The sequence below is a fragment of the Neltuma alba genome, unplaced genomic scaffold (assembly GCF_004799145.2).
Source record: "Neltuma alba isolate B1F8T4 unplaced genomic scaffold, ASM479914v2 tig00011481_pilon, whole genome shotgun sequence".
Lineage (NCBI taxonomy): Eukaryota > Viridiplantae > Streptophyta > Magnoliopsida > Fabales > Fabaceae > Neltuma > Neltuma alba.
This window is the reverse complement of record NW_021636150.1, coordinates 50,570-74,483: the sequence shown is the minus strand read 5'-3', so window position 1 is coordinate 74,483 and position 23,914 is coordinate 50,570. Positions and strand designations below refer to the sequence as shown.

General features: G+C 35.4%; 4 protein-coding genes across 5 annotated transcripts; all 4 read left to right on the top strand.

Moving 5' to 3' along the window:
• The first annotated feature begins 854 nt into the window (after positions 1 to 854).
• On the top strand, positions 855 to 2,851 carry LOC114713969 (high affinity nitrate transporter 2.5-like). The gene is made up of 2 exons (XM_028898662.1): positions 855 to 2,008; positions 2,333 to 2,851. The coding sequence occupies exons 1-2, from the start codon at positions 855 to 857 to the stop codon at positions 2,703 to 2,705; spliced, it is 1,527 nt and encodes a 508-aa protein (XP_028754495.1). The 3' UTR covers positions 2,706 to 2,851.
• Positions 2,852 to 9,144: 6,293 nt separating this feature from the next.
• On the top strand, positions 9,145 to 11,992 carry LOC114713968 (high affinity nitrate transporter 2.5). Its single transcript, XM_028898660.1, has 2 exons — positions 9,145 to 10,503; positions 11,245 to 11,992. Exons 1-2 carry the CDS (start codon positions 9,359 to 9,361, stop codon positions 11,630 to 11,632), a joined length of 1,533 nt encoding a protein of 510 aa, XP_028754493.1. The 5' UTR covers positions 9,145 to 9,358; the 3' UTR covers positions 11,633 to 11,992.
• Positions 11,993 to 15,509: 3,517 nt separating this feature from the next.
• LOC114713958 (high affinity nitrate transporter 2.5-like) lies at positions 15,510 to 18,493 on the top strand. Of its 2 annotated transcripts, XM_028898650.1 has the most exons (3): positions 15,530 to 15,574; positions 15,748 to 16,972; positions 17,644 to 18,493. In XM_028898650.1, the coding sequence occupies exons 2-3, from the start codon at positions 15,828 to 15,830 to the stop codon at positions 18,014 to 18,016; spliced, it is 1,518 nt and encodes a 505-aa protein (XP_028754483.1). In that variant the 5' UTR covers positions 15,530 to 15,574; positions 15,748 to 15,827; the 3' UTR covers positions 18,017 to 18,493. The 2 variants fall into 2 exon arrangements, with proteins under 2 accessions (XP_028754482.1, XP_028754483.1); XM_028898649.1 differs by having other exon boundaries at positions 15,510 to 16,972.
• Positions 18,494 to 20,874: 2,381 nt separating this feature from the next.
• LOC114713957 (cysteine-rich receptor-like protein kinase 3) lies at positions 20,875 to 23,807 on the top strand. The gene is made up of 7 exons (XM_028898648.1): positions 20,875 to 21,765; positions 21,992 to 22,102; positions 22,200 to 22,339; positions 22,443 to 22,653; positions 22,737 to 22,971; positions 23,067 to 23,211; positions 23,307 to 23,807. Exons 1-7 carry the CDS (start codon positions 21,006 to 21,008, stop codon positions 23,622 to 23,624), a joined length of 1,920 nt encoding a protein of 639 aa, XP_028754481.1. The 5' UTR covers positions 20,875 to 21,005; the 3' UTR covers positions 23,625 to 23,807.
• The last annotated feature ends 107 nt before the right edge of the window (positions 23,808 to 23,914 follow it).

Genomic DNA, 23,914 nt, shown 5'->3' with positions numbered 1-23,914 from the left:
AAAAAAACACGCGCGCGCACACAGACAGGAACATCAGAATACAACGAAACACTCTCACGAATGATTCATACTTAATGCTTAACCAATACTCCGTTTTTCAACTGTACGTGCCAAAACAATATTGCACTTCCGTATGAGTTAAATCATGCTTTAAGGTAAATCCAGGTAAAAGTATAAATGATTTCTTCTTCTCTCTACCCCCCCAATACCCTAAACCCCCTCACCGATAAGTGACTGTAATTTCTTCTTCTTCCCAATCTCTCTGTCACCATATCAAATTCATCTTCATCTCATCCCGTTACTTTCTTCCTCTTTCCTCTGCGTTCCTTTCCATACAGTGTGGGGGTGAAAACAAACATAGTCATCGATCCATATTTACATGCATGAAATTAAACTTCAGAAAATTGATCCTTTCTAACTCTCCAAAGTCAATGCATGCCCCAAACTTCAACTTGTCTCTTTGAATGATCTCTTTTTACAGTGAGATAAATAACGCCTCTTGATCATGCTGCATATTAATTCCTTCGACCCGCCTCATCCTTCTCTCTCTCTCTCTCTCTCCTCATTAATTTTCAATAATCTGGTATCTCTTCCAATTCTGAAACATTTAAGCACAATGAGCCGCGTCGCCATTAAGGATATGAGCATCTTCCTTCCACCCTTCTTGCCCTCGAAAAGACATCTTTACGTCATCTCTCTCAATTTAATTAATGCTTTTCAACCTGACCTCCACAAAAAACACAACACTGTCTGACTTTATATATATATCTTTGAATCTTGCAGTATACAGTATCACGTTCTCCTTGTAGTAATCCACGGGATATACTTCAATCCCCCAGTCGAAAGACTAAAGTATGGATATTCAAATTCCAGATTCTGGAGTTGAGTCTCATCAGGAGAGAAAATTCGCTCTTCCTGTGGATTCTGAAAACAAGGCCACTGAGTTCAAATTACTCTCGGTGGGGAAACCCCACATGCGAGCCTTCCATCTTTCTTGGATCTCCTTCTTTTCATGCTTCGTCTCTAGTTTCGCTGCTCCTCCTCTTCTTCCCATCATCCGTGATAACCTAAATCTCACTGCCACAGACATTGGAAATGCTGGGATTGCATCAGTTTCTGGTGCAGTTTTCGCTCGAATCGCAATGGGCACTGTGTGCGACTTGTTTGGCCCTCGTCTTGCTTCTGCTTCTCTCATTCTCATCACAGCACCAGCAGTATACTGCTCTTCCATTATCTCATCAGCTTCCTCCTACCTTCTGGCTCGCTTTTTCACAGGCTTCTCTTTAGCCACCTTCGTCTCAACCCAGTTTTGGATGAGTACCATGTTTTCTTCAAGAGTCGTTGGTACAGCCAATGGACTTGCAGCTGGATGGGGAAACCTAGGAGGAGGGGCCGCACAACTTCTTATGCCTATTGTGTTTGGAATCGTACGTGATATTGGTGCCGCGAAATTCACAGCATGGCGTATAGCATTCTTCATTCCTGCCATATTTCAAATGTCAACAGCATTTGCAGTGCTGATGTTTGGCCAGGATTTGCCAGAAGGGAACTTCCATACCTTGAAGAAATCAGGAGAAAAGGCAAAAGATGACTTTAAAAGAGTGTTGTTTTTCGGGATTTCAAATTACAGAGCGTGGGTTCTGGCAATCAATTATGGATATTGCTTTGGGGCAGAGCTAGCAATCAATAACATCATAGCTGAATACTTCTATGACAGGTTCAATCTGAATCTGCAGGTAGCAGGAATAATTGCTGCAAGCTTTGGCTTAGCTAATATATTTTCTCGACCTATTGGAGGCTTCATGTCAGATCTATTTGCCAAGAGGTATGGAATGAGAGGTAGGCTATGGGGTTTATGGCTGGTTCAAACCTTGCAAGGTGTGTTCTGTGTAATCCTCGGAAGGGTGGCATCTTTATCAGTATCCGTCATTGTCATGCTCATATTCTCTGTATTTATGCAAGCCGCCGAAGGGATGACGTTTGGGGTGGTTCCTTTTGTCTCAAGAAGGTACGTACGGTTTCTTTTTCCCCACTGTTTCTTCTCATCAATTCAAAGATTTACTATTCCTATGTATACCAAAAGCTTCCCTTTTCTTCGGCGTAATTTATCTGGTGTGGCATTAATTAGTTCCCCCCCCCCCCCCATATTGCAGTCAGTTTCAAACTTTCTATTCAAAGCATTTCATTATGAACAGTTTGCCTTCAAATTTTCAAGGGTAAATTAATTTGTAAGATCCACGTCTCAAAGAAAAGAATTGACACGAAATTGGAATGTTTGAATCAACGAAAAAGGGCTAATAACTTGCTTTGATCGGTGCGTATATTATTTCAGATCACTGGGGGTCGTATCTGGAATGACAGGAGGTGGAGGTAATGTGGGCGCAGTTATAATACAGTTAATATTCTTCACAGGATCAAGATATTCAAAAGAAACTGGTATTACCTTAATGGGTATAATGATCATAGGCTGCACAGTGGTAGTAGGTTTGATATACTTCCCACAATGGGGTGGCATGTTTTGCGGCCCAAGGAAGCATGCTACAGAAGAAGATTATTACATGTCTGAGTGGAGCCCAGAGGAACAAGAGAAAGGGTCCCACCATGGAAGCCTGAAGTTTGCAGATAACAGCAAAAGTGAAAGAGGCTTGAGATCTCGATCTGCTGCAACCCAGCCTACGAATGAGGCCTCCCCAACACATGTTTGAATATAATGTTTAATTTCAGTGATAGTATTCTGGTTTTGTTATGGATATAGGGATGTATCTATGTAGTAGGATTTCAAGCATTGCAATGGGTCACAGTCGTCGTTTATGCAATTTTTTGGAAGGCACTTTTACTTTAATTTCCATGGACCTGTGGAATTCACTAGTACATTAATTACTACTATGATGAGAAAATTAATAAAATGAAGTGGCTTCCATGGGAAATGGTACTATTTTTTTGCTCGAGTAATTTGATAGTTTGTATTTAATTAATATATGAGTGATTGGTTGAGTGATGAAATGATTATTTGACTTAGGTTAAACTATTTAAATTTAAAGTTAAGTTTAAATGGGAAAGTAAAGTTCATTTTATGGATATTATACTTTGGATTTATATGATTGTAAATAACACATCGAAACGATTTTCCCCCACGTTATCTTACAGCGCACGACATGATTATTTTTTCCCCAACTTCAAAAATAATGCACCTGAATTTTTCAAAACATTTGAACCACAAGTCTTAACTATGTGAACGAAAAAACCCATGTCATTTTCAGTGACTAGTAAACTACGATATAGCAAGATATTGAAAACTAGACCTGTCTCTGAACCGGTCAAGACAATGGATCAAGGGTTAATGGGTCAGATCGGAATTAAACCGGTAAAAAATAAAAAAATTAGAAATTAATTTAAATTCTCATCATGCTATACAAAAGACTAAATATCAATTTAATACCTTAAATTTCTAACAAAATAATTATACACTTATGTTTTCTTTCCATTTTTCCTATAATTCTCTTGACAAATTGATATCATATATAGTATCAAATTATTAAAATAACTAAATATTCATTCAAACAAAATATCAAAATAGATTTATGGCAATAAAATATTCCTATCTACAATTCTTTAGGAGCATTAAAAGATTTTAAAAAAAGACATAATTGAGTTAACCCATCAAACTGGTCAGGTTGACTGGGTCGACCCACTTGCTGGTTTTTATAGCTGACTGGATCAGTCAGGTGACCGGTTTTCGGTCCAACCTGGGCAATTCAGTCTGGTTTTCAATACTATGTGATATAGTTTGATTATGCCTAGATATGAGGTAATAATGCAAAACATGTAATACTAGTACCTCCTAAGATAATTAATTTACAAATATTAAAAAAAATTAATTAAATTATTTGTAATAAATGAGTATTATACATTTATTAATCATATGTATCAGAGTGAAAATCTTTTAACATGTGAAATCATCTACATGGGGATTACTATGGGAAAAAATAAATAAATATGAGAAACAAAATGATTGATGTCTTATATTTAGAACTAATTGAATCTCTAACTAATTCCTATGTATAGTCTAGAGTTAGTATAAAATGACTCAACTAAAACGTTACTAAGAAAACTAACTTTAATTAAATTCAACAATGTTCAGACATAATTAATGGTATGGAGTTATGTTGAGTTATTAATACTGTATAGGATTAAATGGAACTTAATAAAAATTAAACTCAGCTTGTTATTCTATGAAATAAAGGTCGATAAGGAAGCATATTTTTAATTATATTTTATTTTTCAACTCATTTGTTTTCTTTCAATCATGTTGGCCAAAGAAAAACAAAAGCCCGCACTGTCAACGGTTATTAGCATAACGTGCCGTGCTAGAATAATCTTTGCTAGTTCCACTCTTTATGGACGATTTCACCAATATATAATCATAATACATTTTTCTAAGGAAAATAAAATTTTTGCATAAACAAAAGAAGTGAATTTTTTGCATATAATTATATTTTAAAAAAGTTTCTTATTATATCTTTTAAACTAAAAAAAATTAAAGATTATAATCACCTTGTGCATGTCATAATCAAGCAGTATATTTATATACACACAATTTTTTTGTCGCCCTCTCCCATAGAGGTGAGACTCGTGAAATACACGAATTAATAATCTTAATTTAAAAGAACTCATCATTACATAATAAAAATTTAATATGGCATTTAATTTTCACATTAATCTCAGTCGTAGAACGTGAAAATTTTGACTCGCTCCTACAGGATGGTGTTGTTTAATTTAATCCATGAGATAGATACTTATTCCGTTCTAATTTTCTTTTCGGGCCTTGAATATTCTGTTCTAACCTGAGATTCCACCTTTTTTTGGTCAAAGAGATTCGACCTTTAATTATAGAAATATTATAGAAGTACACTACATTTTTCAAAGGGTTAAAAAGGGGCACGTGGCAAGCAATAATTAGCAGATTAGTAGAAATAATTTAATATTGGAAATGAATACCATCGACGCATGTAACATCCCCGGGATCCCTTTGAATATTCAATGCTTGTACGCGCTTGGCTTGCATATTCACAGAATCAGGCCAATAAAAATCTTAATCATTACTCCCTCCGTTTTTGTTATAAGAGACATTTGATGCTTATTACATATTTTTATATATAAGAGACACTTAAAGTTGTCTCTATTTTTTTGTATTGATTTTCTATTTTACCCCTATTTATTTTATCTCCACCTCATACTCTCTCTCCCTCCCACTTTTCTTTCTTTTAATAATTTAATTATTCTCTCTCATACTCTCTCCTTATTAATGGGGCTATTGTTGGAAAAAATATTATACTTTTTACATATTAATTATCCTCAACTAATTTTAACTGTTTTTTTATTAACGTAATTTGATTATTTGTCTCTTATAATAAGGAATGGAGGGAGTAGTTTAGTAGAATCGGTTAGCGGTTTCTAAATTACCAACGTGCCCCTCGACCACCCAAGTTCCAACTTGCCAATTTTTCTCTACTGCATAAAGTAAACGTATCAAGAAATTAACAACATTTATTTATAGGTTAGGATGATTTTCGTCCTGAACATATTTATGAAGGTGTAAATATACAGATTTTTTTCAGTTTAATATCACCATAAAATGTTATTAAAAAAAAAAAGGATCTTACTCTAAGTATTAAAAAAGTAACGTTATCAATTACTTTTTTTTTTCCAAACATTTTTGTGATGATATTAATGGGAAACAAACAAACTTCTAAATACCTACCTACTCCGTCCATCATCTAATTTTTTGAATAGGTTTGTCTCTTTTTATAAGATTCTCTTTGAGTTTATTTGAGCATTTAATACAATATTAACTATTTTACTCCTAATTTAATGTATTTAACACATTTTCTTTCTTCATCCATCTCACTATTACTCTATCATATTTATTCATTTATATATAGGGATATATTTGAAAAAAAAACTGTATTGGCTACATATTAATTTCTTTTAACTAATTTTAACTATTTTTTAAATCATATAATTTAGTTAAAAAGCTCTTATAATAAGGGACGGAGTAATATACTATAACTTAAATTCCCGACCATTTGTTTAACTAACAAAAATTTTTAAATTTGCCGCCACTGGCATCAAGATGGGTTTAATTAGTGACAAATTTGTAGTATTGTTTTGTGTGATTCTCTTCTGAGCCCTTTCCTCATATGAAAAGTCATATCTCTGCCAGTTTCCTCTAAAATCAATCAGTTTTTTTTTTAAAATAATTTTTTTACTGGTTCATACTCCATACTCTAGCTTACATCATGGAAGAGACAACAATATAATGCTCGCAGACTTCATATTTAATTTGCACCTTTTATGTTCCTCATATTAAGGAAATATATAAATACATATATATAAAGATATGCTAAAATTATATATGAAAAAAAATTTCATTGTTTGTCATTACAATTATTATGGCACATCGACGTGTGGCATATATAAATGGTAAATAAAAATATACACTAATTAATTTTAATTTATAGCATCTCACTTTTCGAATTCTTTTACTAAAATATACAGTTACCATATTTCTACCAATTCTAATCATTCATGGAAAATGTAATTGCCACTTGCAACAGCCTAGCAAACCCCCCAGTGAATCCCACGACAAGAAGCAAACAAACAAACAAAACCAACCAACACAAGTCATCACAATCACAAACTGTAATACGTTACTTCTTTCCATTTAAATCTTTCATAATCTCTAAAATATATATGCCCTACATAATATAATATAATAAAAAGATTTATCCATAAATTCCGAGTAAGAAAATTAAATACATAGAGGTTCAAATTACAAATTTTACAATTTTAACTTGTAAATCGTAAACTACGCAATTTGACACTCATAAGCGTATATTATTAAATATATATAATTTCCCCCCTCCCCCCAAAAAAAATTAATCCTATGTATAGTTATTATTTTATTTATATGATTATCTTCCTCTTTAAATATATGGTTATATTTTTTTTTTTACACTAAAAGCCAAAAGATAAAATTGCCTTACATAGGTGAATGAAAATTAAATATTCTGAATGGATATTTATAGAATATAGATACACACACATCTCTTCCCTTCGCTGCGGTGCTTGAACCCCCGGAACCAGTTTCGGTGCTCATCTATTTGATGAGCACCATAAGCTCATTAGATTTGAACTGTCCATATCTCATTTAGGTGGTTCTAATTTGATTTGTTTTTTATTTTTATTTATCCAAAATAATTATTTTAATACGTATAGAATTTAAAATAGTGATGATTTCTTAACTATCATTCTTTCAAAAAATAGTTTATTCTATTTAAAAATAATTAATTAAAGATTTTAAATCTAGACCGTTCAAATGAGATATACATGGTTCAGATCTGATGAGTTTATAGTGCTCATCAAAGAAATGAGCATCGAAACTAGTGGAGAGCATTTGGTGCTCATCAGTTTTGATGAGCACCCAATGCTCATCAGATCTGGACCATCCAGATCTGATTTGGATGGTCCAGATTTAATTTTAATTTTATTTTTATTTTTTTAAAAATAATTATTTTAATAAGTATAGGATAAAAAAATAAAGATAATCTCCTAACTATCATTTTTAAAAATATAATTTTTTTTATTTTAAAATAATTATTTTAAAATATTAGATCTGGACCGTCCAGATTAGATTTGGACGACCCAGATGGCTCATCAGGTGATGAGCACCGGGTGCTCATCACCTGATGAGCACTGTATGCGGCCGAAACTAGTTCCTTGAACCCCCACTTTTCTCTTTATCATGAAAAGAGGAAGTGTTCTCAACAAAAATGAATGCATAATAATGCATGACTAAGTCAACTGAGGTTAATTGATCGCTTGATAAAAAATGGGAAAAAGGATACAAGGTAGGGACTGTGATTAATGTAGTCTTAAAACAAAACTACATGATTACACGACAAATAATTTAATCTAATAGTGTTTATAAATCCCTTTCAACGTGTTTTATTAGAATTTAATGATGTTACTTATAAATATAATTAATATAAATATTCTCTTTCTGATGAAAGAATATACTTGTTCTGAGGTTTTGGAGATAATTCAATCTTAACCTTTGATCACAAAATTATAATAGAGCAAAATTATAATATCAAGCAAAGTGTACGAGATTTTTTCTCTTTAAAAAAGGGGCAAATAGCGGCCATTGCTTGACAGATTCTTCGAAGTAATTTAACATCCACTAGATTCCCTTTGAATATTCTACTAACTCCTCGTTCATCGGAAATTACATATTCTTACTATATAAAATAATATCTGCCAATCTTTCTAAATTACCCATGTACCCTTATGAAGTTCCGCCTTTATTTTTCTCTCACGCCATCAATTCTGCCCAGCAAAACCAATTTAATTCAGCCATTAAATATATCAAACAACGAACACTTATTTACTCACATGTCCTTGTCTAAACATACCCGATTTTGCGTGCTAGGATGTTATGAGTCCCATATTAAAAAAATCTCATAAGTGTTGTGGGGTTTATAAGTTTAAAGGGTTCCCTTCTTAATATGCTAGTATTTTAGGATTGAGCTTTTTTTTAGGTTTATGCTCATCATATTGGTGCTTTCATTGAAAGTCGATGAACCAGAAAAGGCCACCTGCGAAGGGTTTTAACTGGTAAGAAGACTGAGTAAAGGTGTGCTTTGTTATAAGTTCCACATAGAGAAATCTCATAAGTATTGTGTGATTCATAAATTTAATGCATTCTTCCTTATAATAAACTAATCTTTTGAAATTTGGCTCTTCCGTTGAGCTTATACTCATTACATAGGAATGTAGGATATCCCAATAATTTTTTCATTAAATACAAAGAAGGACATTATTAATGATACGTTAGATGTGAGAGAGCTTGGAAATAACTACACAGAAGTATATAAGGGCAAATTGGGCATTTAATTGAGGGCAGATGACCCCGATATCGACAGGGAAATGTGCAAGTGAGGCGATTAATGAATGTGTTGTTTTTGTTTTATTCTCTTATAGACTCTCCAAAGTCAATGCACGCCTCAACTTGCCTCCTTCAACTTCAATGATCTGTCTTTAATTCTACGGTGACAAAAACTCTTTTAAGATGGTGCACGATTCAAGCTTCCCTCCTCACTTTCTTTATAATTAATTTTCAGCCTCTTGGTCTCTTCCATGTCTGAAACTACTTACGCACAATGAGCCGCGTCGCCATGAAGCCTTCTAACTCGTGAGAAGTCATCTTTGTGTTAGTTTTCCAATGTCTATATAATGCGCTTTTCCACTTTTATCTGAGATCAGAGTATCACAAATCCTGCAGTCGAAAGAGCAAAGAATGGATATTTCAGATTCTGCAGTTGAGTCTCAGTTGAGAAAATTCGCTCTTCCTGTGGATTCTGAACACAAGGCAACTGAGTTCAGATTATTCTCAGTGGCTAAACCCCACATGCGAGCCTTCCATCTTTCTTGGATCTCCTTCTTCGCCTGCTTCGTCTCTAGCTTCGCTGCTCCTCCTCTCCTTCCTCTCATTCGTGATAATCTCAACCTCACAGCCACCGACATTGGAAATGCTGGGATTGCATCAGTTTCTGGTGCAGTTTTCGCTCGAATCGCTATGGGCACTGTGTGTGACTTGTTTGGCCCTCGTCTTGCTTCTGCTTCTCTCATTCTCCTGACAGTACCAGCAGTTTATTGTTCTTCCATTATCTCATCTTCTACCTCCTTCCTTCTGGTTCGCTTTTTCACAGGCTTCTCACTATCCACCTTCGTCTCAACTCAGTTCTGGATGAGCTCTATGTTCTCTACTCGAGTCGTTGCTTCAGCCAATGGACTTGCAGCTGGATGGGGAAACCTAGGAGGAGGAGCCACACAGCTTGTTATGCCTCTTGTATTTGCAATCGTTCGTGATATTGGTGCTGTCAAATTCACAGCATGGCGAATAGCGTTCTTCATTCCTGCGATATTTCAGATGTTAACAGCATTTGCAGTGTTCATATTTGGCCAGGATTTGCCAGATGGGAACTTCCATAACTTGAAGAAATCTGGGGAAAAGCCAAAGGATGACTTGAAAAGAGTTCTTTTCTTTGGGATCTCAAATTACAGAGGGTGGATTCTGGCTTTGACTTATGGATATTGCTTTGGGGTAGAGCTAGCAATAGATAATATCATAGCTGAGTACTTCTATGACAGATTTAATCTGAAACTTCATACAGCAGGACTAATTGCTGCAAGCTTTGGATTAGCCAATATATTTTCTCGACCTGGAGGAGGCTATATATCAGATTTAGTGGGGAAGAGGTTTGGAATGAGAGGTAGGCTTTGGGCCTTATGGCTGTGCCAAACCCTAGGAGGTGTGTTCTGTGTAATTCTTGGAAAGGTAGCATCTTTAACAGTATCCATCATTGTCATGATCATATTCTCTATATTTATTCAAGCTGCTTGTGGGATGACATTTGGGGTGGTTCCTTTTGTCTCAAGAAGGTACGTTTTCCTTTTCCCCATAGTTTATTATCAGTTCAAAGATTTATTTACTCCTATGTAAAACTTTTTAGGTGTCGATTAAGCTGTTAGATTCTCCTTAAAAAAGAAAAATTATTACGAAACTTCTGATTTAGTAAGTTTAACTTGTTAGGAAGAAGGGACCCATCAGATTAGAGGTATTTGACTGACCGAAGTGGAACATATACGGTGTTATATATTAGCAAAGTCGTCCTACTTTTGTTGAAAAAATGTTTGAATATGAATGTGTTTTTCTAACATGCACATATTCCACACTTGCTTTCTGCACCCTGTTTTTGACAAGGGTGAAGATAATTGATTTGTGGGATCAATTGGCAAGATATTTCAATACATCAAAATTCTGTAACGTCACTTCAACTAAAGTAAAAGGAGAATTAAAGTCTAAATATAATCTTTCGAAGTGGGGCTGACCTCTATATACAGAATTTATTGTAATAAAAGTAGATCTCACCTCTCTTTGTAATTTTTCTCTATATTCACTTCAACTAAATTGCGCTTTTGAGAATCTAGATTCCTTATAGGTTACTCCACCAATCTCTTTCTCTCTTTTCACTTCACTTGCAGTGCTCTTAATAGTTAATGCGGACAACAAAGTCCTCTGGTCTAGTCTCATCATATAAACAGAGAGCTATATTGACTAAGTGCTTAAAATTACTATCCAGTCCATCCTAATAACTTGCTCTGCATGTATATACGTTTCAGGTCATTGGGGGTCATATCTGGAATGACAGGAGGCGGAGGAAATGTGGGTGCAGTTTTAACACAGTTAATATTCTTCACAGGATCGAAATACTCAAAGGAAACTGGTATTACCTTAATGGGCTTGATGATCATATGTTGTACACTCCCAATATGTCTGATATACTTCCCACAATGGGGCGGCATGTTTTGTGGGCCATCGTCGTCGAAGAGAGTTTCAGAAGAAGATTACTACCTGTCTGAGTGGAGCCCAGAGGAACAAGAGAAAGGGTCCCACCATGGAAGCTTGAAGTTTGCAGATAACAGCAGAAGTGAAAGAGGCATCAGAAGCAGTGCTCATCGCTCTACTGCAACTAATCCTTCTGATGACGCCACGCCACCAATTGTGTGATTATATGCTCCAGATCAATCAAGTTTGTGTCAACAAAAATATTCTGGTTTGCTTATAAATGTAGGGGTGGCTTTGGTATTTTCAAAGATTGCACTTGGTTACAAATCGTTCATGCGTTGTTTGGAAGGAGCGTTTAGTTTAGGTGGACCAGTGAAATCTATTATATGCTACTGTTAGTTATCATTACAAACTAGATCTTGTATTTAAAAGCAAAGATAATATTTACTAGTAGTACCAGTATGCCAATTCTGTAAGAAAACAAAATGATGTGGCTTTGCTTTGTAAATATTAACATCTTCTGGGTTTTTTGCAGTTAATTTCATGTGCAATGGTTAAGCGATTTGATTTTGGTTTATTGAATATTTAGAGTTAAACTTGAGTTGGATGGGGAAAAAAAAATGAATCTTTGCGTATCTCAGATAGAATAATGTAATCCAGTTAAATCTTTATATTCAAAATGGTTGGCAAAAAAGGTATTTCTTTAATTTCAAAATAGGGATGGACATACATAGCAACTTAATTAGCTAACTAGAGCGTCACCCTCGACGTTGTATGGAGCTCAGAAATAAATTATATTACCCATAATTTGTTTAAGTTTTATAAATTTTACATTGTATAGATATAGTTATAATATTGAACGGATTAATAAAAAATTCTCAAACAATCACTCTTTTGAAAGAGGGAGAATGACCCAAAAAAACCTGGAAATTGCACAATTTTAAATAAGAAATTCCTCAAAAAAATATGTTGTTATTTGTAAATCAAGTCTACAATCAAAACTTGTTTAAGTATAAAAAACAAAACTAATTTGATGGGATTTAATAATTTTCAGATTCCATTTCTATTATGTTCTCTTTGAAAGATTCGATGAATGATACTCCTAAAATAAATAAATAAATAAAATAAATGATACTCTTCTACTTCATTTTCAACGAATCCAAAACAATCATTTCCCAGTCCCATCTTCCACCCTCCACTAATTATTATGAGCACGTTAATCTCGTTCTAATTCAATCGCCCAATATTGCGATTACTTTTCATTTTTTAATTTCACATCACGTATGTGGCAGTTCAACGGAAACCACAAACGTGAAAAAAGAAGTTTACTATTTATCCAAAATATACTAAATATAAAAAAATCAATGGTATATAATTAACATGTTTAATTTAATAAACATATGTTAACTTTTTCTACTAGAGTGGGATGCAATTAGATTCACACATGCAATTGCTGACCAAAACATATGTAAGTATATTAGAATAAGCTTTTTTTTTTTTTGGGGACAAATTGTAACTTGTTTATAACACTACATCACGTATTTATTTATTAGAACAAGTTTTTTTTGGACAAATAAATTAGACCCAGTTTAAAGAGTAAAGATATGTTACAAATTTATCTTCTAGATCCTTTATCACGATCTCTTACAATAATTAAAAAAAAATATTCACAGTGAATTTAGGAGGAGATAGAAAATAATAATACAAAAATAACATAGAATTTCAATCAAGTCTTTTGTATCTCATTATTTTCCAATACATATCAGAAATTTGATTTGCCATTTTTTCACATACTTTCTGTTCTTCTATTCTTATTATAAATGTATATAATATATTTATTTAGTGGGATTTAATTATGATTGCGGAGCATACCGATCCTGCTTTTATTTTATGCTTAACCTCCTATTTCCTTCTATCAACATATATTATATCCAATTAATTTGTAATTGTAAAAAATCTGAACTCCTTGTATTCATAAATTTATTTTTTGGAAAAAAAAACAAATGAGAAGGTCGGTGGCAACCAATAATTGGCAGATATATTCGTCACATACTTAATTTATATTGCAAATGAATATGAGAATCAGTCAACATTTTGTCAATTTCCTACGCATCCTTCTGCAGTTCGCTTCTTCCCAAGCTCACCGTTTATACGAAGCATATCCAAAAACCAACACTGAATTACTCACATTTCTATGTCCAAACATATCCTATTCCGTGTGTATCCCAATGTCTTCTTCATAACAACCGCATTCAGCATCCAATAAAACAAAATTCAAATATTTTTCAAAATGCAAGCATTCCTCAAGCTTTTTCACAATTTATCTGAATTTCGCAGCAGAAAGAAGCAAGTCCATAGCAAGCAGATACTAACAGTGTACTACTCTGTGCCTATATGTATAAGAAAAATTTGTTTCTAAATACGGTATGAGTCAATTATAAGGTAATTGATGACCTTCTTGTTGAATACAATAAAAAAGTAGGCGAGAAAATAATGAACATCACTTTTTTTTTTTTTTGTCAATAACCTTTCTTTAATGGGAGCAAGTGTAAAATTTTTTATTAATTTAATATATTTCTTGATATGCGAGAAAATGATACAAGTAACTTATGTACAAGAATGGAATAGAGTGATGCCTTCAAATATTTGACTTTTTGACTACATAAGCATCCAGTAAGATAATACGTACTTATGTAAATCCTCAGTCTAAAAACATATATACACACATATAAAAACATGTAAAGATGTGACAATAACAGGGTTCTATAGAAGAGGTAGATATTTGTAACTCACAGACTTGGCCAAGAGACAAAAACGGAAGGAGGTAAGGTTTGGTGCTTGTCCCTCTCCATTTAATGATCTTGCCCAACAAACTTTTAGCATTCTCTTTGATATAAGGGGTGTTTGGATGAGTGTAAAAACACTTTTTAAAAGTATTTTTTTGCAAATTGAGGCAAACTCCTTCACATATTTATTTTATATACCGTAAAAGTAGTTTTAAAATCATAGTTTTGTTTCCACCCAAATACCCCATAATCTGGCATCGTGACTTTAATCAATAGTACCTGACAACACATTCCAAATGGTCTAATGGTTTCAATCAACAGGAAGGTACTGCCACAAAACGGAGTCAACGCAATCAATTACCTCCTCCCATCTTCTATACTTTCCAAATTCATCACCGACTAGCCACATGTTCCTATTAAATTGATAGGAGTATGGTACAATTGAGCTAAGTGTAGTGGGTTCAAGCATTCCTGTTACCCTCTCTATTCCCACATACAAGGCACACTTCAAAAGGTTTTGATTGTACAAATCCCTTTACAGAATTTAGACAGCATTAAATATTTTTTTCCCAAAATTTGTCCCTCTAAGGTTAAGATAGTGGGAAAAGAGATATAATTAAGATGAGATCACAATACAATGAGAGTAATTTTGAAAAGTTCATAAACTTGAACTAATTCTGACAAACTGTCTTGGCAAATGTAAGTACAGAGATGGGAGGAGGTAAATAAAAAGTCGTTTCCAAAAAAAGAAGCAGATTCCATCGACTTGACAAGCAATTCCTATTCATGAGTTGTGGCAATGAGCTATCCAACTGCCATTGAACGAGCTTAAATTCTTCCAGCCAAATATGGAGTACAGGAATCTCATTCTCATCCCTATCTCTACAGTGCAACGTGCTGTAAACCAAATCTATTAGTGCACAAGCTCCCAAAGGAATTAGTGCAAGATGATGCAAACAGGCATAAGGTCTTCGAAAACAGCTCCCATGTGCACGAGTTCCTAAAACAATTGCTACTTTTTCTTCTGTAAATATGATATAGTAGTGTAGATTTGCCTGCCATGAATAGGAGAGAGCTTCCTAGTATGTTAGTGCTCCACTATACCAGGAAGTATAAGGGTAAATTGGTCATTCTGAGTGTCGAGAAAAGCTGTACAGACAAAGAACTCAGGAAAGTCAATAATTGTGGGTGTTTTTGGTTTCTTCCTTTCATTTTCACCCTCAGTTCTCCATATTCAATATTATTTGGTCTCTAACAATCTCTTCACGCAGCAAGAAACGCATGACGCTACATGCTTCAAGCAAGCTATGGTTAAGCCGACGAGTTATTCCTCCTTTGCCTTGAAGTGTCAAGCTGTTTCACTCTTTTGAACTTTAACGTAAGTAACGACAATGAGATTCGGCACCATGAAGGAAGTTATTAGCACCAAACCATGCTCTTCTTACCCATGAAAGTCATCTTACTTTGTTACAACTCTCAGAATCTCAGTTTTTAACCAATGATTTGTGTCCGTCTTTGTAGTCTAACATCCACAAACTCTGTTATATGCAGGTATTAAGTATCACATCTTACTTAAACTTCCAAGAGATATTTTTCTTCTTTAGTTCAATCCTCCAATTGCAGGGCCAAGTATGGATGCATCAGGTTCTGCAATGGAATCTCTGCAATCAAAATTTGCTCTTCCTGTGGATTCTGATCACAAGGCCACAGAATTCAGGTTATTCACAGTGGCTAAGCCCCACATGCGTGCATTCCATCTATCTTGGATTTCCTTCTTCTCGTGCTTTGTCTCCAGTTTTGCTGTGGCTCCTCTCCTTCCAATCATTCGTGACAACCTCAGCCTGACAGCCACAGACATTGGAAATGCTGGGATTGCATCTGTTTCAGGAGCAGTTTTTGCTCGAATTGCAATGGGGACTGCCTGTGACTTATTTGGGCCCCGTCTTGCCTCTGCTTCTATCATTCTCCTCACAGCACCAGCTGTTTTCTTCACTTCCATTATTTCATCTGCTAACTCCTTCCTTCTTGTGCGTTTTTTAACGGGTTTCTCCTTAGCCACCTTTGTCTCAGCCCAGTTCTGGATGAGCTCTATGTTTTCTGCTCCAGTAGTTGGTTTTGCAAATGGAGTTGCAGCTGGATGGGGAAACCTAGGAGGAGGAGCCACACAACTACTTATGCCCCTTGTCTTTGCACTAATCCAAAGTACCGGCACTGTCAAATTCACAGCCTGGCGAATTTCATTCTTCATTCCTGCAATGTTTCAAATGTTAACAGCATTTGCCATATTAATATTTGGCCAGGATTTGCCAGATGGGAATTTCCATGGCCTGAAAAAGTCAGGGGAAAAGCCAAAAGATGACTTCCCACGGGTGCTGTTTTATGGGATTACAAACTACAGAGGGTGGATTCTGGCATTTACTTATGGATATTGCTTCGGTATAGAGCTGACAATGGATAGTATCATAGCTGAATACTTCTATGACAGATTTGATCTAAAACTCCATACAGCAGGAATAATTGCTGCAAGCTTTGGATTAGCCAACGTGGTTTCTCGACCTGCCGGGGGCTATATATCAGATGCAATAGCAAAGAGGTTTGGAATGAGAGGTAGGCTATGGGCCTTATGGCTGTGCCAAACCTTAGGAGGGGTATTGTGCATGATCCTTGGCAAGGTGGGGTCTCTTACTCTATCCATCGTTATCATGATCATATTCTCTATATTTGTTCAAGCTGCTTGTGGGCTGACATTCGGGGTGGTTCCTTTTGTCTCAAGAAGGTATATTTTCCTTTTTCCCACAGTCTGGCAGATAAGCATGATGTCCCATTGATTAAAAAACTTCCCTCTTCAACTTTATCAGGCGGGGCATGAGTTTTTCCAGTAGAGTCCAATTTCTAACCTGCTATTGAGAGCAGTCTATATTACACATTCCACATTTTTGAACTTTCAACGATCAAAATTATGTTATCAGATTCACCTAAAGGAAAAGGGCATGAAATCCAGTAAAATTTAGTTTAAGTAAGAACCATCAGATCTGACATAATCTATTCAACAGTAATGGAAGATATATAATATACTAGGGAAAGTCATCCTAACTTCGTTGAAATCTTAATAGCTTGAACTCTCTTTTTTTTTTTTTTTAAAAAAAAAGGTTTTCTGGCGCGTTTCATGCTTCATGCATGCTGGTTCTTTTAAAACATTCATGGCTTCAGAACAGGCAATGACTGATTTCCAGAGCGGAGAAAAATATTTCAATAATCCCTAAGCTCGAAATGATCTTATTGTACAGCCTCAGTGCTGAAGTATGAAAAATTACATGAACATACATGAGCCAAAAGATGTACATACAAATACAGAGGCTGATCAAGTATCTTCATCCGAACATAGTTATATTAAAAAAATGTATAGGTCTTTATGGTTTATTCTAATAATCTGCATCCATATTTCAGATCATTAGGGGTAATATCTGGAATGACGGGAGGTGGAGGAAATGTGGGTGCTATTTTGACGCAGCTAATTTTCTTCAAAGGGTCCAAATATTCTAAAGAAAGAGGTATAACCCTAATGGGTGTGATGATCATAATCTGCACACTCCCCCTATGTTTGATCTACTTCCCACAATGGGGTGGCATGCTTTGCGGTCCCTCATCTAAAAAGGTTGCAGAAGAAGATTACTACTTGTCTGAGTGGAACTCAAAGGAGCAGCAGAAAGGCTCTCATACTGCAAGCATGAAATTTGCTGATGTAAGCAGAAGTGAAAGAGGAAAAAGAGTTCACTCTTCAGCAAGGTCTTCTGTTGAAGCCACACCACCAAATCCTTGATTGTTCTTCAGCGGGCACAAAATGCACTGGCATGAAGAAATCCTTTATTGAAGAATCAAGTTGTCTCAATATTCTGGTTCTTTTATAACTAAATGGATGACTGTAATATTACCAAGATCATGCTAGTTCACAATCATTTACATTTTGTTTGGCACATGAGCATTTTACTTTCCGAGTGCTTGGAAACTTAGTTATATAATTTTGGACACAAGACATGAAAAAGTCAAGATAGGCGCACTGCGCATGTTATCAATAACAGGTAACATGGTTTTTTTCAACATATTTCATGGCCAATTTTTTTTTTTTTTCATGATTAATTTTCCACGTACTTGGGAACAATTCCTTACCAAACCCCATAGTTATTGTGATTAGGAAGATGTTACTTAAGAATATATTGTGATTAGTAACCCCTGGCTTTTGTTGTATTTGAATTGTGTTTATCTTCTGTGTGTCATCTTATACAGTTTCAATTCTCTGTGTCAAATGGAACATATCTTCTCATTGGTATTGTTCACAAAATCTTCAAACTTCATTTAACTTCAACTAAACTGCGAAACATAAAACCAAAGAAAGTACTCAGTCATAATGAACACCAACGAATCCACATGTGAAGCAGGATTTTCCTTCAAATCGACAAAAGAATCTGTGTACACCACCATGGATATTATTCCAAAATAATAAGCACCAAGTATAAATAGAACCACATTAGTCGGTAAGATTGAAAACAAGGGAAAACAGGCGAAGGAAAAACGAAAGAAAGATAAGAAAACAAATTTTCATTACAAACACAACCATGCCCATTCAGAAATTACTGACAGCCAAACCAGTATTCAGTGAGCAGAAAGGCGGACACAGCACTTAATTTGCTTGTAAGTGAGCGAAACGACAATGGCGTTGAAATCAGAGGAAAACAACTATGAGGCCAGGCGTGCGGCGTGCCTCATCTGTCCCTTGGGAGCTCCATCAGGACAAGAGAGCCACTAGCCTCGGAAAATTGGAAGAAGATCCTTGCCGTTTCGACTTTCGATGTCGTATACTGATGTTAATGTCGCATTGGGCCTCACAAGGATTATATTGGGCTTCTGTGTAATAATTCATCTCCTTTAGTTTATTGGACCTCGTGAGGTTCTATTGGGCTTACTTAGCCCACAAAAATTCACAATTTGTTCCCCCATGTCTGCTCTTGTATAACAAAAAAGCCTTTTTCCCCGTGAAAGTATGCCAATGAAAGCCCAAAAAATTAATGGAAAATGAAATCTGATTATGTTTTATGTAGTTCTCAATAAAATAATTATTTTATACTATTTATGTTTTTAATAAAAAAAATTGATAAGTGTTTTACTAAAATGTTTGTTTACCTAATTGCCGTGGCAAAAGCACGGATTCAAAAATTTCTCAGAAGTTGTACACATCAACCCGTTTTGCTGACCAAGAAGAAGGATGGGAAAGAGATTGCAGGTAGCAGATGCGCGTTTTGATTTGGTGCAGAATAATACGTGTGAACGTGTTGAAGAATGGTTTAGCGGTGATATATTAGAAAAGTAATATAAACATCGAAATTTCCATATGATGCCTTCCCCCAATAAGCTCTAAAATCTCAATTATTTTATTAAGAGCTTGCTTGGAACTAACATTCAAAAACAGTTTTTCAAGATTTGCTGTGTAGAAGTATGTCAAATAGGTTTTATCTTGCCTTATGCGAATATGTTTATGATAAATTTTCATACTATTTTTGGTCCTAAGCATAAGAACTAGATAGCTAATTCTCAGATATAAAGAAAATTAATTAAATTAGTTATTTGTAATAAATGAGTGTTGTCTTCTCTATAATATCATCATTAACCATGTGCATTAAAACAATTCTTTGGTAAAAACCCTTAATATATGCAATCATGATTGGGTTGCTTAGGAGACAGAATAAATAAATACAAGGGACAAAATGAATTGTGACAATAAACTCCTTCAGGTTGAAAATATAAGATAAACTTTGATAGAAGGACTTGATTTTTTTTTATAAGATAATATTTACTTTTGTCTAAGTATTTAATAAGTTTTTTTTCCAATTTTGTCCCTTTATATTTTCTTTCCTCTTTAATTCATTTATTGTATATTTTACTCATTCTCTTCATTAATAAGGGCATGTTTTGAAGAAAAAATACATGTGTTACATATTTATTATTTTGAATTGATTTTAACTAATTTTTTAATAAACATTAAAAAAATAAAATTTACCTTATATTTTAACTAGAAGGGAATAATTAAGGACAAATTATACTTACAAGTGCACAACAACTATTAGGCATTAGCGGGGAGGTCACTGTGACTTGGCGCAATTCACTGCTTTGCTGATTCAACCCGAAGAAGAGTTATTAAAATAAACCTTGAAGAGATGATTTTACACAAATGTATATATATTTATATTTATTGTGGTGTCGTAATCCATCGGGGACGATGCGTCCCCCTCATTTTCAACGCGTTCGGACCTTCTACGTCACTTTCATCGCGTGGGGATCTGCCATTCTGCCATAAAATTGACATCTTCTTTGACATTAACAGCAACATCCCTAACAAATCTCAACCTTATACTCCCCACAAATCATCTCCAGACCACATTTGCCACTGGTCCCACCACCATGCTTGAACCTCTGTGTCACCAACCTGTCTTCCTATCATGACAAAATACGACGCCATGGTTCTTGATAACCCGAATTATCTGTTTTAATGTTAAGTTAATGGACTTTCGGTTGGTGACCTATTATATATTATCACTCGGTTTCTTGTTTGTTTGAATTCGCGGCACTTCACTGGCTTGAACAAAAAGAATACTACTCCCTATATCCATCAAAACTGTGTCTTTTCCACTTTCCTTTTCTTTCTTGTCGACTCTGTTTTCTTTTCCGGCTGTTTTCTTGCATTCCAAACACCTATTTCTGTGTGTCGTGCTCAACACCGAGCCAAAAAAGAAGAAAACTTTTTGTTTTCATCAGTAATGTCTGGTGTAACCCTTCTGCTTCTTCTCCTTTTTCGCTTCGCAGTTCCTTGTCTCTCTGATCCGAGAACTACAGAAGCAGCTCTGATGTGTGCAACAAACAAAACTACGCCATTTTCAGAACGCAATATCTTCTCAGACAATTTCTTAGCTGCATTACACGCCATGACTCCTTCGATTGATTCGCACGGATATGCGTCTGTTATTAATGGGACTGGAAATTCCACTGTTTATGCTTTCGCACAGTGCATGAAAGATCTATACAAATCGGATTGCAATATCTGCTTCGCGGAGATCAAGACTCAAGTCCCGAGGTGTTTACCATTTCAGAGAGGGACCCGCGGGGGAAGGGTGTTCTTTGATGGGTGTTATCTCAGGTACGATGATTACAACTTCTTCAATGAGAGTCTCAGTGATCAAGACAGAACTGTGTGTGGAAGCAAAGAGTTTGGTGGGAATCAGAGTATTTATGAGGCTAATGCAATGAAGTTAGTGAGGGATTTAAGTGCGGAAGCACCCAAAAATGATGGGTTCTTCGTGGGTTTTGTGAGAAGAAGAAATGTGACTGTCTATGGGTTGGCTCAGTGCTGGCAATTCGTTAATGGGAGTGCTTGTGAGAGATGTTTAGCAGAAGCTGTTAATAATATTAGTTCTTGTACCCCAAAAGAAGAAGGAAGAGTGCTGAATGCTGGATGTTATATGAGTTATTCAACCCAAAAGTTCTATGGCAACTCAACCGATCCCCCTACTGAAACTCATGGTAAAATTTAATACTTCCATAGAAAAAATTTCATTCTTTGTTTGGCCTATTCAGATTCTCTGCTTATTTCTTGAAAAGCTGGCAGTAAACTTTTACACCTATGCACCCCTTAATCCTTCATATTCTGCATATTCTCTTGGAACAGCAATATTGTGGAAAGTCCTTTCAAAGTTGCTCATATAGTGACCAGATTATAGCAATAAATCTATGTGTCATGATTTCTTAGGGAACAGCAGCAGTTACACTATAATGCTGGCCAGTGCTGGATCAGCTCTTGTACTGGCTGTTGCAGTAGTTGCCTTCTTTGCATGGAAGAGGATGCAGAGGAGGAAGAGAGGTATCAAATGTTTGATACTTGAGACTTTGGTAGATTGTTTTGAACTTGAAGCACATCGAATCATTTTTGTGGATTCTGATGGTTCTTTGTCTCTCAGCAAGAAGACAGTTCGGTGCACTTTTGGACAGAGTTCACAAGTCCAAGCTCAATATGACATATGAAGTTCTTGAAAGGGCAACAAATTACTTCAATGCCTCCAATAAGCTTGGACAAGGAGGTTCAGGTTCTGTTTATAAAGTAACTACTGGTCTTGCCTATAATTTCTCTGTTTGTATCAGCCAAATTTTCACTCAGATTGGTTGACTATATCTTCATTTTCCCCCTTTTAACATATATGTAGGGAGTTCTGCCAGATGGGAATATCGTAGCTATAAAAAGGCTTAGCTTTCACACAACACAATGGGCAGATCATTTCTTCAATGAGGTTAATCTGATAAGTGGCATTCATCATAGAAATCTTGTAAGGCTTCTGGGTTGCAGCATTACAGGACCCGAAAGCCTTCTCGTTTATGAATACATGCCAAACCAAAGCGTTCATGACCACTTTTCTGGTTGACATCTAACCAAGTCTTTGAGACATTTCCTCATAACTTTTTTATATTACTTACATTGCATCATTTTGATACTCTTTCAGCGAAGCAAAAATCTCAACCCTTGACTTGGGAAGCAAGGCGTAGAATTATATTGGGAACTGCAGAGGGATTGGCCTATCTCCATGAGGAATCACCAGTGAGAATTATTCATAGAGATATAAAACTAAGCAACATTATGCTTGAAAAGGACTTCACACCCAAGATAGCTGATTTTGGACTGGCTAGATTATTTCCAGAAGATGGGACTCACATTAGCACTACTGTTGCTGGCACACTGTAAGTTCATGACCTTCTTCAGTTATCTGAAGTTTCTGATGAATTTTCCATTATAGGAAACATCCTGAGTTGGTATTTTTAATGTGTACATGTAGCGGTTATATGGCTCCAGAATATGTTGTTCAGGGAAAATTATCAGAGAAAGCAGATGTTTATAGTTTTGGAGTCCTTCTAATTGAAATCATATCCGGAAAAAGGAGTAGTTCTTTTGTTCTAAATGCATCCTCCATCCTACAAGTGGTAATTCTTCATTTTGTCTCAAAACCAAGTTTAACAAGGAGCACTTTTATTAAGTTTGCTGATTATCCCAATATGTTTCTCTCTTGGTTTCAAAGGCTTGGAATCTTCATAGGTCAGACAACCTAGGTAACATGGTAGATCCGAGCCTTCAAGACAATTATCCAGCGGAGGAAGCACGTCGGCTACTTCAGATAGGATTGCTTTGTACACAAGCATCAGCAAATCTACGACCGTCAATGTCAGAAGTGGTGAAAATGATGACTAGCAGTGAGGAAATTCCAGAGCCAACACAACCGCCATTTCTGGTTCCAAGCAGTATAGAATGCAGCAAATCTGAATATAACTTTCATACTTCATCCAACACAAATTCTTCAGAGGACAGCATGACTGAAAGCCTTATTCCTCCTGGATGACTCACACATTAACGTATTATATATACACATCTAATATTACTCATAGTTATATGTGTAATAATATGCTTTTGATCTTTTCACAGTGTAGGCGATTTCACGGTCCTTTTGTTTTTGCTAGTGCTTGAGAGCCAACTTCCTCGTGTATATTAAAGCTTCTTAGCATAGAGAATAGTTGTATGAGATTATCCTTTTGAGTCTGCACGCCAGATTTATACATTGGGACAGGCCGTCATGTGAAAAGAGAAGTTGAAACATATAAAATATTTCTTTCCTTTTTATATAAGATCTCC